At 44.1% G+C, this 14,894-nt stretch overlaps 1 protein-coding gene across 7 annotated transcripts in view; it reads left to right on the top strand.

Moving 5' to 3' along the window:
- The window catches only part of BCAS3 (BCAS3 microtubule associated cell migration factor), a 660,253-nt gene that overhangs the window by 6,397 nt on the left and 638,962 nt on the right, over nt 1-14,894 (top strand). For all 7 annotated transcript variants that reach the window (XM_056128182.1, XM_056128175.1, XM_056128179.1 and 4 more), the window contains exons 3-4: nt 905-959; nt 13,583-13,658. In XM_056128182.1, the coding sequence (XP_055984157.1) occupies nt 905-959; nt 13,583-13,658 (131 nt within the window). The remainder of the gene's footprint in view (nt 1-904; nt 960-13,582; nt 13,659-14,894) is intronic.

Here is a 14,894-nt window from a genome sequence, read left to right on the forward strand (position 1 = left end):
GCACTGCATGGTCCTGGGCCCTACTGGGTGTGGTCCAGAAACCGGAAGAAAATTTGAATACATATTCTTTTGACTACATACAGGTAAGGGACTAGTTCCATAACCTGATTAAGGAGAAGGTAGCAAAATACTGAGTCATCAGCTATAGTTTTTCTTGCTCCAACGAGGGCACTCTCTGCTCTGGCTTAGGAGGAGGTTCCTGCATCAGCCAAGTCTCTGTCATCACTAATCCGGGTATAGGTTAGAAGTTCTATCAAATTAAGGGTGTGTGCATTTTGAGGAAGAGAGAATGTCTTAAAATGGCAGAAGCGGGCCAGAGAGATAGTACAGGAAATAGGGCGTGTGCCTTGCATACAGACAACCCAGGTTTAATCCCCAGCATCCCATATGGTCCCCCCACCCTACCAGGAGTGATTCCTGAGAACAACAACAGCAACAACAACAGTAACAACAATAACAACAAATGGTGTGAGCTTTTTAATTTTTTCCCATTCAGTATTAAAGAACTAGAGGGGCTGGAGAGATAGCACAGCGGGTAGGGTGTTTGCCTTGCATGCGGCCAACCCAGGTTCAATTCCCAGCATCCCATATGGTCCCCTGAGTTACCGCCAGGAGTAATTCCTGAGTGCAGAGCCAGGAGTAACCCCTGTGCATCGCCAGGTGTGATCCAAAAAGCAAAAAAAAAAAAAAAAAAAAAAAAAAAAAAAAAAAAAAAAAGAACTAGAGACTAAAAAGCAGATTAAAAAAGCAGATTAGCAGGATTCTTAGGAGATGAGTGAATAAGTCCTATTTTGATTTTTCTTTTACAAAATCTTGAGTGTGTGCTTTTGGGCTTGTAGAGGAAGTTTTCCACATCTCCTGTTAATCTGTCTTAATAAAGTTCTTCCATTTCACTCTTTTCCAGGGAGCAGTCCTACATGGAAAGTGTGGTGACTTTTCTGCAGGATGTTGTGCCACAGGTAAGTGTGTGTGATTTTAGCAATAGAAAAGCTTTGCAATTGGCTGGACAAGTTCTGAAATGTGCTGTTTCTTCCACTTGACATGGGTTGCTCCAGTTTGAGGAAAACTTTGGGTGTGATAGCATCCTGAGTGGTGGGACTCTTTGTTATTGTGAGATGTACTTTAGATGAATTTTTCCTCAGCTCTTTTTTTTTTTTTGCTTTTTTTGGGTCACACCCGGCGATGCTCGGGGGTTACTCCTGGATCATGCACTCAGGAATTACCTCTGGCGGTGCTCGGGGTACCATATGGGATGCTGGGAATTGAAGCTGGGTTGGCCAAGTTGGCTGTGTGCAAGGCAAACACCCTACCCGCTGTGCTATCGCTCCAGCCCCACCTCCTCAGCTCTTCTAAGAGGAGTCAAGTTGAGGTGTTAGTTGAGAGATGGGACTTGGGACACTGTGCTTGGGTTCTGTTTCCAAAATCTTTGTCTTGCTCTAGTTAAATATTATCTATCCGATGGAAGAAAAGCAGCATATGCTTCACATTTCACCAACTAGGTGGTATTTTAACTAAATACCATGATGAGCACAAATCTAAATTTCGGTTCTTAGGTCATAGCTGGTGGTGTTCAGGGCTTACTCCTTGCTCTGTGCTTAGGGATCACTCCTTGTATGCTCAAGGGACCATATGGAGAGTTGTGCATGAAACCTGGGTCTGATGTATATGAGTGGTATTTTTATGCTAACCAGGGTGTATGTTGTTACTCTCACTAATAAGAGAGTAAGCTCCATGAACTATCTTAAGAGAGGTAGTATAGTGGGTTCAGAGGACTGGAATGCATTCTTTGTGTGCCTAGCACCACCTAATTCCCCCACTACTATTAGGTGTGACCCCTTCCTTCCCACCTACATGTACCAAACTTGGAGTAGCCCCCAAGGACCGTTCTCCCTCCTCCCTTCTGAAAAAAAAAATTCCAGTCCAGTCTCCCAGAAAGTTTGACTCAGTGGAATGAGCACTGGTGACATCTCGTTACTGTGTCTGTGGTAAGAGTCTTCTGCCTCTTGTGAAACAGTTGCTTTGGGAAGCACTGCTTAGTGGAACACTTGAAGGGAAAGGTTCTGTATTTTTTCCTTGTGTAAATCTTCTCTGACTTCCAAGGCATTTGTAACTAGACCTTTACACGATCTTAGCCAAAAGGCCGAGAAGTGACTGTAACTATACTTTTAGAAAGGACACTTCAGGGCTGAAGAGACAGCTCAAAGAGCTGAATGCATGTTTTGCATGCTGGAAACTGGATTCTATCTCTGGCACTGAATTATCCTCTGAGTACTCCTGGGTGTGACCCCAAACCCTAAAACCGTCCCCTCCACCCCATAAAAGTAAAAACAACCAAAAAAAAAAAACACAAAAGACACTTAAAGATCCAGGATCAAAGCTTTAAGATTAAGAGAGGGTCCTCAGAAAGTGTCAAGTCCATTTGCAGTTGTATTAGATAAATAGTGTTGATCAAATAAGGGAAAGTTCTAGAGGTATATTGGTTTTTTTTTTTTATTGTATTCAGTAAGCTTGAATGAAAATTGGCTCCACTGACAAGGTCTATGTGCTGTGTGAGGAAAAAAAGATTTATGTCTTGTTTCTGCTTTTGGGCTACACCTTGTGATGCTCAGGGCTTATTACTCCCGGCTCTGTGCTCAGGGATCACTGCTGGCAGACTCAGGACCATATGTGATATTGGAGATTGAACTGGGTCAGACCTTTCAAGGCAGATGTCCTACATGCTGTACTATCTCTCCGGTTTCTGAATATGGCTTTTCTCCCGCCTTGAGAAATCTGATTAATAAGGGCAGAAAAAATTGCCTAAAACAAGCAGACAACATTAACATATAGATAACTATCTCCCATAATAGTACAGACTGAATGTTTATTCTTATTTTTAGGCTATACCCAGCGATTCTCAGGGGTTACTCCTGGCTCTGCACTCAGGAATTATTTCTGGTGGTGCTTAGGGGACCACATGGGTTGCTGGGGATTGAACCCAGGTCTGCTGTGTGCAAGGCAAGCATCCAAGGTTCCAGAGGACATTGGCAGTAGTATTTTCTGAAATAAATGGAGGGGTTGGGTAGTGATTTTGAAGGAAGATGGTAAGCTGGGCACAGCAGACAACCAGGTTGCTGTGGCTGTGGCATCTCATGCTCTGCAGAGAATGAATGTCAGGTCTTAAAGAGCAATGCAGGGTGAAACTCAGCCCTTTCAGACCACCCATTTCTCAGAAGTTTGAAGCGCTGGGACGATTCTTCAGACCCACGGAGTCAACTTCCCCTTTTTCATGGTGTCAGAGAGGACCTACCGCACACAAGCAGGGCAGAGACTCTACTGCTGAGCTAAGTCCCGGCGGATATTCTTAAATTTTTGTAATTTGCTTGTTCCTAGAGTGCCTCTTATTAAAATTTTTCCATAGACACCGTTTGTCCTCGTAAGCAGTTTTTGTTGGCTGGAGGAGAGAAGCTATTGCCAAAGACTTTGAGGGAATCGTTGGAGAGCTTTCTAGGGGAATAGGGGCAGTAGATTCAGTAATAGATTGGAAAGTGAATCTTCTAAAACTGATTAGATTGCTGGAAGATAGATGTCAATTTTTGTTTGTGTGGGTGCTGTACCCAGTGATGGTCAGGGGTTACTCCTGGCTCTGTGCTCAAAGATCACTCCTGGTGGGCTTGGGGTACCATATAGGGTACTGGGAATTGAGTCCAGGTAGGCCACGTGCAAGGCAAGCACCCTACCCACTCTACTATTTCTCAGCTCCCAGGTTGATTTCTTTTTTGTTTGTTTACTTTGTTTTGTCTTTTGCTGCTACCAGGCATTGAACTGAGGGTTTCACAAGTACAAAGGCAAGCTCTGAACCACTGAGCTCTGTGGTTTGTACCACTGAGTTATTTGTTTTTTTATAAACATTTTATATTACAAAGATGGTCATTTAGGGACAAAGAGGTAGTGCTGGGGTTAAGGCACATTTCTGGTTCAGTTCTGGGATCACGTTGTCCCCTGCACCTCACTGGATGAAGCCCTGGAGATCTCCTCCCAGAGAACCATTAACTGATCCCTGGAGACCCCTCAGTATTTCTGGGGTGGCATCCCAGGTAATTCCCAGCTCCACAAGGCCCGAACTGCATCTCATACTTGGGCCCTAGCATGGAGCAGCTGGACTGTTAGGTGAAGTATCTCAAAGGGTAGTTCCGGCAACCCCCTCTCCCCACGCCCCCATCACTGCCAGAGGCCCCTGCTCCAAATAAAATAAAAATATTCAAACCAAAATAATTAAGAAATTTAGGCTAGGTGGAGAGATAGTATGGGGGTTAAGGCACTTGTCTTGCATGGGGCTGTGGCTATGACATTGAATTGAATCTTGCGTTTTGATGAGATTCTGGTTAAGTGCATTGATACTTGGTACCCATTCTTAAAGGCTTCCTGACTCAGCACAGTGGACAGCCATGTCATTTCTGCACTACAGTTGAGAATTACTATGTATGTGAAAGGGAAGGGCATGGCTGTGTTAAAAGGAACTTTTTTGGGCCAGAGAGATAGTACAGTGCATCAGGCCCTTGCCTTGCATGTTTGGTCCCTAGCACTGCAAGCCCTGGCACTGCAGATTTAATCTCTGGCAGTACGTACTGTCCCTGGAGAACCCCCAGAGTGATCCCTGAGCACAAAGCTTAGAGTAAGCCCTGAGTACTGCTGGATATGTACACTGCCCTCACCCCCCACCTGCAAGAAAAAAAAAAAAGGAAGGAAACTTTTTCTGTGGGGGCCACAACTGGCTGAGCTTAGGGCTGACTCCTGGCTCTGTGCTTAGAGATCACTTCTAGGATGCTGTGGATCGAAACCAAGTTGGTCATGCCATATACTCTGTAATAACTCTCCAGCTGCTAAACTGTATTTCTGAACACAGGTAGTGGCCTATATGTTTGTTTCTTGTTTTGCCCTACCCAGTGGTTCTTGGGGCGGTTTCCGGCTCGGTGTCTAGGGGTGGTTCCTGGCATTGCTCAGGCGACCAGGAGATTGGACCGTTTGGGTCTCCCACAAGCAGAGCGTGTGCCCAGCCCTTTGAGTGTTCTCTCCAGGCCTCTCTTTAAATCTCTGTAGCTATAAATTCACTTTGGTACTTTGGGGTTAGCCATTTTGAATTTTTTTTTTTTTTTTCTGACGTTATGTGCCAATTTATCCTCTATTCTTGGAATGATTCAAGTTTCCAAACCTCAGAATCACTCACTGAGTCCCCAGATATCCTTCAAAGAGAGAAAATGTGCTGTTTGACCAGTGTTCTTCAGCTGTCACTGATAAGAGGAAATGCCCATTGTCTTCAACAGATGTCGTTAATAAAAGGACTGGTAGAAGTCTTTCCCTTTGATTCTAATAATGGAGCTTATGAAAATTTATCATACAATTCAACAAAGAAAGTAAGATCTCAAATTGTTGAATTTAGTCTGTATGAAGTTTTTATGGTTTCTTTCCTCCTTTGTTACTAGATTTTGGGTCACACCTGGTAATGCACAGGACTTACTCCTGATTCTGTGCTCAGGGATCACTTCTGGTGGTAGTTAGGGGACCATATGTGGCTATTTAACTGGGTTGGCCACATGGAAGTAAGCACTTTATTTATTTATTTATTTATTTTTTTTCCCCTTTATTTTATTTTATTTTTTTTAAAGTTGTAGATTTACAATTTTTTGTGCTTTGGTTTCAATTATACAATGATCAGATACCCATCCCTCCACCAGTGCCCATTTTCCACCACCATGGATAATATCCCTCCCACCCCCATCCCCCCGTCTCTGTGGCAGGGCAATCCCCTGTGTTCTCTCTCTCCTTTTGGGTGTTGTGGTCTGCAAAAGAGGCATTGAGTGGCAAACATGTTCAGTCCATAGTCTACTTTCGACATGCATCTCCCCTCCTGGGAGGATCCTCCAAACATCCTTTATTTGGTGCTCCCTTCTCTATCTGAATAGCCCTTTCCTCTAGGATACCCGGCTGGCCTCTAAGTTATGGAGTAATCCTCCTGGTGCTGATCTCAGCTATTCTTGGGTATTAATCTCATACTTTGTTACTTTATATCCCCCAGATGAATGCAATCTTTCTATGTCTATCCCTCTCTTTCTGACTCATTTCGCTTAGCATGATACTTTCCATATTGTACCACTTGTATGTAAATTTCATGACTTCATCTTTTCTAAGAGCTACATAGTACTCCATTGTGTAGATGTACCAAAGTTTCTTTAACCAGTCATCTGTTCTTGGGCATTCAGGTTTCTTCCAGTTTCTGGCTATTGTAAAGAGTGCTGCAATGAACAAACAAGTGCAGATGTCACTTCGACTATACATTTTTGCCTCTCTGGGATATATTCCCAGGAGTGGTATTGCTGGGTCAAATGGGAGCTCAATTTCTAATTTTTTGAGAATCGTCCATACTGTTTTCCAGAAGGGCTGAACCAGTCGGCATTCCCACCAACAGTGAAGGAGTGTCCCTTTCTCGCCACAGCCACGCCAGCATCGGTTGCTTTTGTTCTTTTGAATGTGGGCCAGTCTCTGAGGTGTGAGATGGTATCTCATTGTGGTTTTGATCTGCATCTCCCTGATGATTAATGATGTAGAGCATTTTCTCATGTGCTTTTTTGCCATTCGGATTTCTTCTTTGAGAAAGTTTCTGTTCATTTCATTGCCCCATTTTTGGATGGGGTTGGATGTTTTCTTCTTGTGGAGTTTAACCAGTATTTTGTATATCCTGGATATCAACCCCTTGTCAGATGTGTATTCGGTGAATATCCTTTCCCATTCTGTAGACTGTCTTTGTATTTTGGTCACTGTTTCTTTGGAGGTGCAGAAGCTTCTTAGTTTAAGATAGTCCCATTTGTCTATCTCTGTTTTCACTTGCTTGGCCAGTGGCGTGGCATCTTTGAAGATACCATTAGCTTCAATGTCATGGAGGGTTTTGCCAACTTTATCTTCAATGTACCTTATGGTTTCTGGTCTGATGTTGAGGTCTTTAATCCATTTTGATCTTACTTTTGTACATGGTGTTAGGCAGAGTTCTGAGCCTATTTTTTTGCATGTAGCCGTCCAGTGATGCCAACACAATTTATTAAAGAGGCTTTCCTGAAGTAAGCACTTTAACACCTGTACTATCTCTCCAGTTTCTCAAACCCTTTTTTGGGGTTTGTTTTGATTTTGAGCTATACCAGCAGTACTGAGGGCTTGCTCTTGGCTCTGTGCTCAGGGTACCACATGCAGTACCAGAGGTCAAAGAGCCCAAATGCCTCTACTATCACTGGCCCAAATTATATTATTTTCCAGGAGTAGTGGTATCAGGGATTGAATTCAGGGCCCATGCTTTATAGATGAGCTGTGTCCCTGGCTAAAAAAAAGTTACATGTTTAGGGGCTGGGAACATAGATCAGCAGTAGAACTCTTCTGTGTTAGGCCCTCGGTCCTATCTCTGGTACTGCAATAAGTCAACCAGTCAATAAAAGATAGTAAATTTCAAGTGTACAGTATAATATTAATGGTGTTTAATACATTAGATCTCCAGAACTGATTCATCTTGAAGCTGAAGGTCTGTACCTTTTGACCAACTGCCCAGCTCACCCCTCGAATGATGGTTTTGACAGCAGCACACAGTGGAAGTTATTTCTCCTTAGCGAGAAAATAAGACAGTGACATATATCAGCAGTGATTGTATCTGTGCCTTCTAAGGGTTAGCAGCACTTAATGTATATGTGTTGCAAGTCAAATGAGGAATAAAGGGAGAAATAAATCTTGTCAGTAAAGGAGTGAAAGTTCTGGCTCAGGATGCAGCATAATCAAAATGTTCTGGTCCGCGCTGATCAGGTAGGGCTGTGAGCCAGGGTATGTTTCAGCAGTAGAGCACTTGTCTTGCTTTGTGAGGCTCTGGGTTTGATTCCTGGTACTGCCAAACAAGAATAAAACAGGACTGGAGAGATACAGCTCAGAGGGCTGGATTCATGTTTTGTGAGCAGAAGTTCTGTCTGGGGCTCATTCCCAGTACTACATAGTCCCCCTGAGTATCCCCAGATGTGGCCCCAAGTAAAAAAAACCCAAACATTTGTGTGGGTGTATGTCAACCACCACTAGGAAAGCAAGTGAATCTAGATGGACGTTGGGTATGCCTAAGCCTCAGTGAGAATAAAATATCTCCACATAGGCGAAGGATTTCTGAAGAAGTGGAGAAAGGCCAGCATGTAGCTCAGCAGTAGGGCACTTGCCTTGCCTGTGTGAGGTCCCGAGTTTGATCGCCACGGTCACAGTTTGGGACAGGGGGTGGGTTGATATTAAAAGCCTGAGAAAATGAGACATAACATTTATTAAACCTGCAGGAAGGAACAGAAGGGACACAACAATCAGATACTTGAGTCACTTTCTGAGAATTTTCTAGAACTGCTAAGCAAAGAACAGCATGTCTACTGAAAAGGGAGGAAAAATTAAAGATGCAGCACAGTCATCACACAAGCTTTCTTAGGAAAGTCTTATTTCTTCCTGATTGGGGAAAGAAAAATTCAAGACTCCCACTGCACCAAAAGTAACCCCTTTCAGTCTTGTTTTGTTCTGCACATTGCTCAGAGATCAAAGAGTTTTGCAAAGGAGTTGGGAGAAAGGTTGAATGATGCTGTGGATGATACACAGCCTATAATTTTCTGGGAAGAAGAAACTTGTCGAAAATGTTACGCTTTGCCAGATGATTGAAGAGCTTGAGATAGGAGCAAAGGAAACTGTTCTAAAGGCAGTGTAGGATCCTCGATTGTATATTGGAGCTGAGAATAACTCATGAAATTCAAATAAACTCAGGTTGCTTAGAAATGTTCCAGTGTTGGGGCTGGAGAGATCGCTTGGTGGTTTAAAAGGTAGGGCACCTGTCTTGCATGCTGCTGACTCTGTCTGGCTCAATCCTTGGCATAGTAAATGGTCCCACAAACACCACCATGGGTCATGACTGAGCACTGAGCTAGAAATAGCCCCTGAGCACCACTGGGTGTGGACAGAAAACCAGGCCCTCTCTTCCTCCCCCCAAATGTTTCAGTGTTAGTTTCATTGTGTGTGTTTTTGGTTCATGCCCAGAGGTGCTCAGGGTTTACTTCTAGCTCTTTGGTGGGGATCCCTCCTGTTAGTGCCAGGGGGGACCAGGTGTAGTGCTGGGGATCAAACTCTGGTTGACTGCAAAGGGACTTTTTACCTGCTGCATTATCCCTTGGGGCCAGTTCCACAGTCTTGATAAGTGTATGAAGGTAAGCAGTAGGAAGAGGAGATAATTAAGATTAGGGGGAACTAGCTGAGGCTAAGAAAACACTCTAAAGTAAGTAAGTAAAGACCCTCCCGTTGATCATCGATTTGCTCGAGCGGGCCCAGTAACGTCTCCATTGGAGACTTTGTTGTTACTGTGTCTGGCATATCGAATACGTCACGGGGAGCTTGCCAGGCTCTGCCGTGCGGGCGAGATACTCTCGGTAGCTTGCTCTCCGAGAGGGGCGGAGGAATCGAACTCGGGTCGGCCATGTTGGCTGCGTGCAAGGCAAACGCCCTACTGCTGTGCTATCGCTCCAGCCCAGAAAACACTCTATTGTTTTATAATTAAAACTACTACAAAATAAGCTTTTTGTTGTTGTTGTTTAAAGATTTTTTTTGGACCAGAGCGAGGGTACAGCGGGGAGGGCATTTGCCTTGCACACAGTCGAACTGGGTTCAATCACCAGCATCCCATTTGGTCCCCCAACCACCGCTAGGAGTAATTCCTGAGTGCAGAGCCAGGAGTAACCCCTGAGCATTACTGGGTGTGACCCAAAGCAAAAAAAAAAAAATGTTTTTCTCTCTGTTTCTCTCACTCTTTTTGGCTGTATCTGGAGGTGTTCTCGGAGGGCTACTCCAGGCTCTGTCCTCAGGCTCAAGGCCACTCCTTCCGCATGCAGAGCATGGATTTACCCCATTGAGCATTCTCGGGGCAATCTACAAATGTGTTGTATGTTTTTGAAATTTCAGATTAAAAATATATATTGTAGTTTAGGTAAGATGTTTGCAATAGTTTGAATTTTTATGGATATTGATGTACATGGTTACATGTTTTGGTGCCCACCCAGCAGTGCTCAGGGTTGCTCCTGGCTTCGCACTCAGGAATTGCTCCTGCTGTTGCTCAGGAGATAGAATGGATACTGGGGCACACCCTGTTCTGCCGCGTGAAAGGCAAGTGCCCTACTGGCTATACTATTTCTAGGGTCGTGATTCTCTGTTCTAATGATTTTTTTCAGACTATGTAACATTGAGAGGACTGTTTTTCTAAAGTCTTTTGGCAATCTAGAAAAAGTTCTGATAGATAGTTAAGGAGCTTCCTGGACTTGGTGGCTATCCATTGACAAGACTGAATTCCTTAGCATTTTTTATTGTTTGGTTTGGGGCCATGCCCAGCAGTGCTCAAGCTCAGAAGTGCTCAGGGCTTCTGACTCTGCACTCCTGGCAGGGTTTTGGGAATCAAATGGGTAAGCTACATGCAAGGCAAGTGTCCTACCTGCTGTACTATTGTTGCACCCCTGAATTCCTTAGTGTTTTCCCATTGTTCCTGGTGCTCTGGAGGAGCTAAGTATGGAAGGCCAAGCTGTTTCACTCTTCTCTCACTTGCTTTCCTGTGTTAGTGGGGTGGGGTGCCTCCTGCTGGTCGCCAGGCAGAACCACAGCCTACGACTTTAGGTGGGAGCTCAGACATGCCCGGGTTTCCAGGTCCGGGGTGCCTCTGCAGTCCAGCTCTAAACAGTGAGATTTCAGTTGTGAAAAGATTTTAAGACCAAGGAAAATGAGGGTTAAGTGATAGATACAAAGTTGATAAATTATAGTAAAAGTGTAGGTTTTTTCCTCCAAAAAGAGCTATCTTACCTGTGCTCATCTCTATAAAAAGTTGTTAAAATTTTTTTATTAAGGGCCAGAGAGATAGTACAGGGGTAGAACCCCTTTCTTTCCCCTTTTTGAGTCACACCCAGTGATGCTCAGGGGTTACTCCTGGCTCTGCACTCAGGAATTACTCCTGGAAGTGCTTGGGGGACCGTATGCGATGCTGGGGATTGAACCCGGGTCAGCCGCATGCAAGGCAAATGCCCCTGGGTAGAGCTCTTCCCTTGCACAAGGTCGACCTGGGTTTGATCCCTGGAACTTTAGCCCCACCAGGAGTGATCTCTGAGCACAGAGCCAGGAGTAAGCCCCGAGCATAGCAGGTGTGGCCCAACCTCCCCAAATTGTACATATCATGCCAGAGATCAAACCTTGGTCTCCTACATGCAAAATATATACTCAGGCCTTTGCGCTGTTTCCCCAGCCATAAAATATTATTGCATTTAAACATATATATCTTTTGTGGTGCTGAGAATAGAACCCAGTACTTCATTCATGCAAAGCTTGTGCTTTACCTTATGTGTATTTATTAAGTAAAAAATTTAGTGTCAGGAGATGGCTCAAAAGAATGGATCAGTTGCCTTGCCTTTGAGATCCTGATCCCTAACCATTGCCTGGAGTGGCCCTTGGGCCAGGTCCTCAGAGAACTTCTTGGGGAACCTTCTACCCAGGAAAGAAACGTCAGTAAAGAAATGTATAAGAAGAGAGCCAGGGGCCAGAGTGATAGTACAGCTGGTAAGGCGTTTGCCTTGCACGCTGCCAATCCAGATTCCATTCCCAGCATCCCATATGGTCCCCCCAAAACTGCGAGGAGTAATTCCTGAGTGCAAAGCCAGGAGTACTCGTTGTGCGTCACCTGGTGTGACCCAAAAAGGGGGGGGGGGCGGAAGGAAGTGTGCCAGAGCCATAGTCCAGCAGGTAGGGCTCTTGCCTTGTATGTGGCTGACCCAGGTTTGATCCCTGGCATTCCATATGGTGCTCTGAGGATCCCTAAGAATTCCTGGGTGCAGAGCCAGTAGTAACCCCTGAATATCGCCGGGTGTGGTCCCCAAAGCAGCCAAATTAACAAAAACGAAACCAAACCAAAACAGACAAAAAAAAAGAGAAAAAAGTGTTCACACAGTAAACCTGTTATTAAAGTAAACTTGTCTTTTTGTAGTGTTTTCAGTGACTATTAATGTATGGTACAGTATAGGACCTGCATATTGGCATGGAAATTTAGAGCAGGTCAAGTTGAGAGATCTGGGGTAGTTAACTATATTTTTTGTTTGTTTTTGTATCACTCTGGCCTGCTCAGAGGACTATGCTATGCAGTGCTGCATCTCATCCCCCACCCCCAACTCGCTCCACACTCAAAACTTGTGCTTCAGTCTGTTGAACTCTCTCCCTGGCCCAGCTACGGTAGCTTTTGGCACAGCTTATATTAAATAATTGCTCTGTGAGCATAGTGCCACTTGATAATTGAAAACATTGCAGCTTTTTGTTGACATTTTAATGCTTGTAAAGTATATTCAATCTTAAACACTTTTTTAAATAAAGCTTTTATTTTACATAGAGACTACTGCTATTGAATATTGTTGACACTTTTCCTTGGTCTTACTGCTTATCTTTGTGTACCTTGCAGGCTTGCATGAATTAGGGTTTAGAAACCAGATAAGATACTGAAAAAAATAATCCCTTATTTCCCCCCTCCACCCCAACGATGATCCATGGCCCCTGGCCAGCAGCAGAGAGAAGCAGAATTCTCTAGGTGGAGTGTAATTACTTGATCATGAATACCAAGACATTTATCTGTTTATGTGTATTTATTGCAAGTAGGGACCACGCCTGGCAGTGCTGGGAGAGTGGGCTTGTGGTGTCAGGGATCTTGATATGGATTTGCCTGTATGTGAGCCACACCTCCAGTCCTGTGTCTTGGCTTCCTGTTTGTTGGCTAGTATAGGGAATGCCTTTGAATTATGATGCTCTATCCTATACAATTTATTTATTTATTTGCTTTTTTTGGATCACACCCGGCGATGCACAGGGGTTTCTCCGGGCTCAGCACTCAGGAATTACCCCTGGCGGTGCTCAGGGGACCATATGGGCTGGAGCGATAGCACAGCGGGTAGGGCGTTCGCCTTACACGCGGCCAACATGGCCAACCCGAGTTCGATTCCTCCGCCCCTCTCGGAGAGCCCGGCAAGCTACCGAGAGTATTCGATATGCCAGACACAGTAACAACAAAGTCTCCAATGGAGACGTTACTGGGCCCACTCAAGCAAATCGACGATCAACGGGAGGGCCTTTACCTTACCTTTATCCTATACAATAATCATTGTATTTTATTTACCAGCAGTTTTCCAGTTGGTTGAAAAAGCTACCAGACTTCTGAGTTTTGCTCTTGGAATAAAATGTTTAAGAAGGGTCTTTGAGTGATAGTACAGCTGCCGACCTGGGTTGTATTCCTCTCCACCCCGGTATGGTCCCCTGTGCCCCACCAGGAGTGATTCCTAGTACAGAGTCAGGAGTAAGCCCTGAGCACCGCTGATGTGGCTTCAAATTAAAAACAAAACAGAGCAGATGTTTACGAGTAAGCTTGCTCTGAGCTATAAGCTTGGTGTTGAAGATGGGAGGGATAGAATTTGTTTTATTCAGAATACTCTTTAACATCAGTATTATTAGAGCTATAAAAATTTTTATTCAAATATTTTTGTTTCTCATGCAGGCTTACAGCGGAACGCCTTTAACAGAAGAAAAGGAGAAAATAGTTTGGGTCAGATTTGAAAATGCAGATTTAAATGGTATGTATGGTCTAAAGTTTTTAGGAATACTTGCCTGTTGAGGTTGAAGTTCGAAGTAAACCAAGAAAAATAAAAGAACCTAACCGTGCTGGAGAGACAGTAGAGCAGGTCAGGTGTTTGCTTAGAAGGCAGCTGATCCATGTTCAAAATTTCTAGCATCCTATATATTCTAAGCACTGCTAGGAATGATCCAGGAGACCTCTGGGTGTGAACAAAAAACAAACAAAAACCATGGTATAAAAACTTAATTAGAACCAATATTACCCTGGACTAGTTATAATGTAATGATAACAGAGTTCCTAGCTTCAAACATAAGGGCAAGTGAGAAAAAATTTCTTAGAAGTTATTTAGGGATGGAGAGAGATGATTTATAGAATTGATCATCCACTTTGCCTGCAGGAAGACCCTTAAGCTCTGCTGGGTGTGACCCAAACCCAAACAAGTTAGTCAAGTTTAGTCTTTTGTATAAGATTTATAACTATTAGTGTTGAGCTTTTTAGACTGAAATTTTGTTTTGTTTTTGGGGCCACACCCAGTGATGCTCAGGGGTTATTCCTGGCTCTGGCTCTGCACTAGCAATTACTCTTGCATTCTCTGGGGATCATATGGACTGCTGAGGTTAACTTGCCCGTAGTAAACGCAGGTTAACTACGGGCAAAGCAAGTGCCCTAGCCACTTAGCCATTCTCCAGCCCTACTTTTTTTTTTTTTTTTATGAGCAGAATTTATACCAACCCAGAACCTGTTTGTCCACAGAATCCTTCCACTTCATGGTCCTGCCAGTGTGTTTTCCAGGCTGCCATGACTGCTGTCCTCTGACTCAGTATGGGAGGCTCTGGAGAGCCACTGAGCAGGGTGCTGGGAAAAGTGAATTAGATCTCTTTATCTGTGGCGGCTTTTCCTCAGGGGTTCTAGCTTCCCCTGGGCAGCACTCTGCTCTGCTAGTCTCCCTGGCCTAGGAAAGTTCATGGCTTCCTGCCTCAGAGTTCCTTTTTCTCACTTTTCAGCTGTTCTGTCACCTCTGTAGCTTATTTGTTTTCTGTGTTAAATTCCCAATTCTGAATATACCCAAGTTTTTCTTTCCTAGTTGGGTCTTGAAGAGAACTTACTCTCGAGTCTGCCTCCTTTAAGACATAATATGAGATACTGTTTTTTTGTTTGTTGGTTGGGTTTTGTTTTTGAGCCACGCTCGGGTGTCAGGGCTTATTCCTGACTCTGCACTCAAAGATCACTTCTG

Source organism: Sorex fumeus, unplaced genomic scaffold (assembly GCF_029834395.1).
Source record: "Sorex fumeus unplaced genomic scaffold, SorFum_2.1 ptg000063l, whole genome shotgun sequence".
In the NCBI taxonomy this organism is placed as follows: Eukaryota; Metazoa; Chordata; class Mammalia; order Eulipotyphla; family Soricidae; genus Sorex; species Sorex fumeus.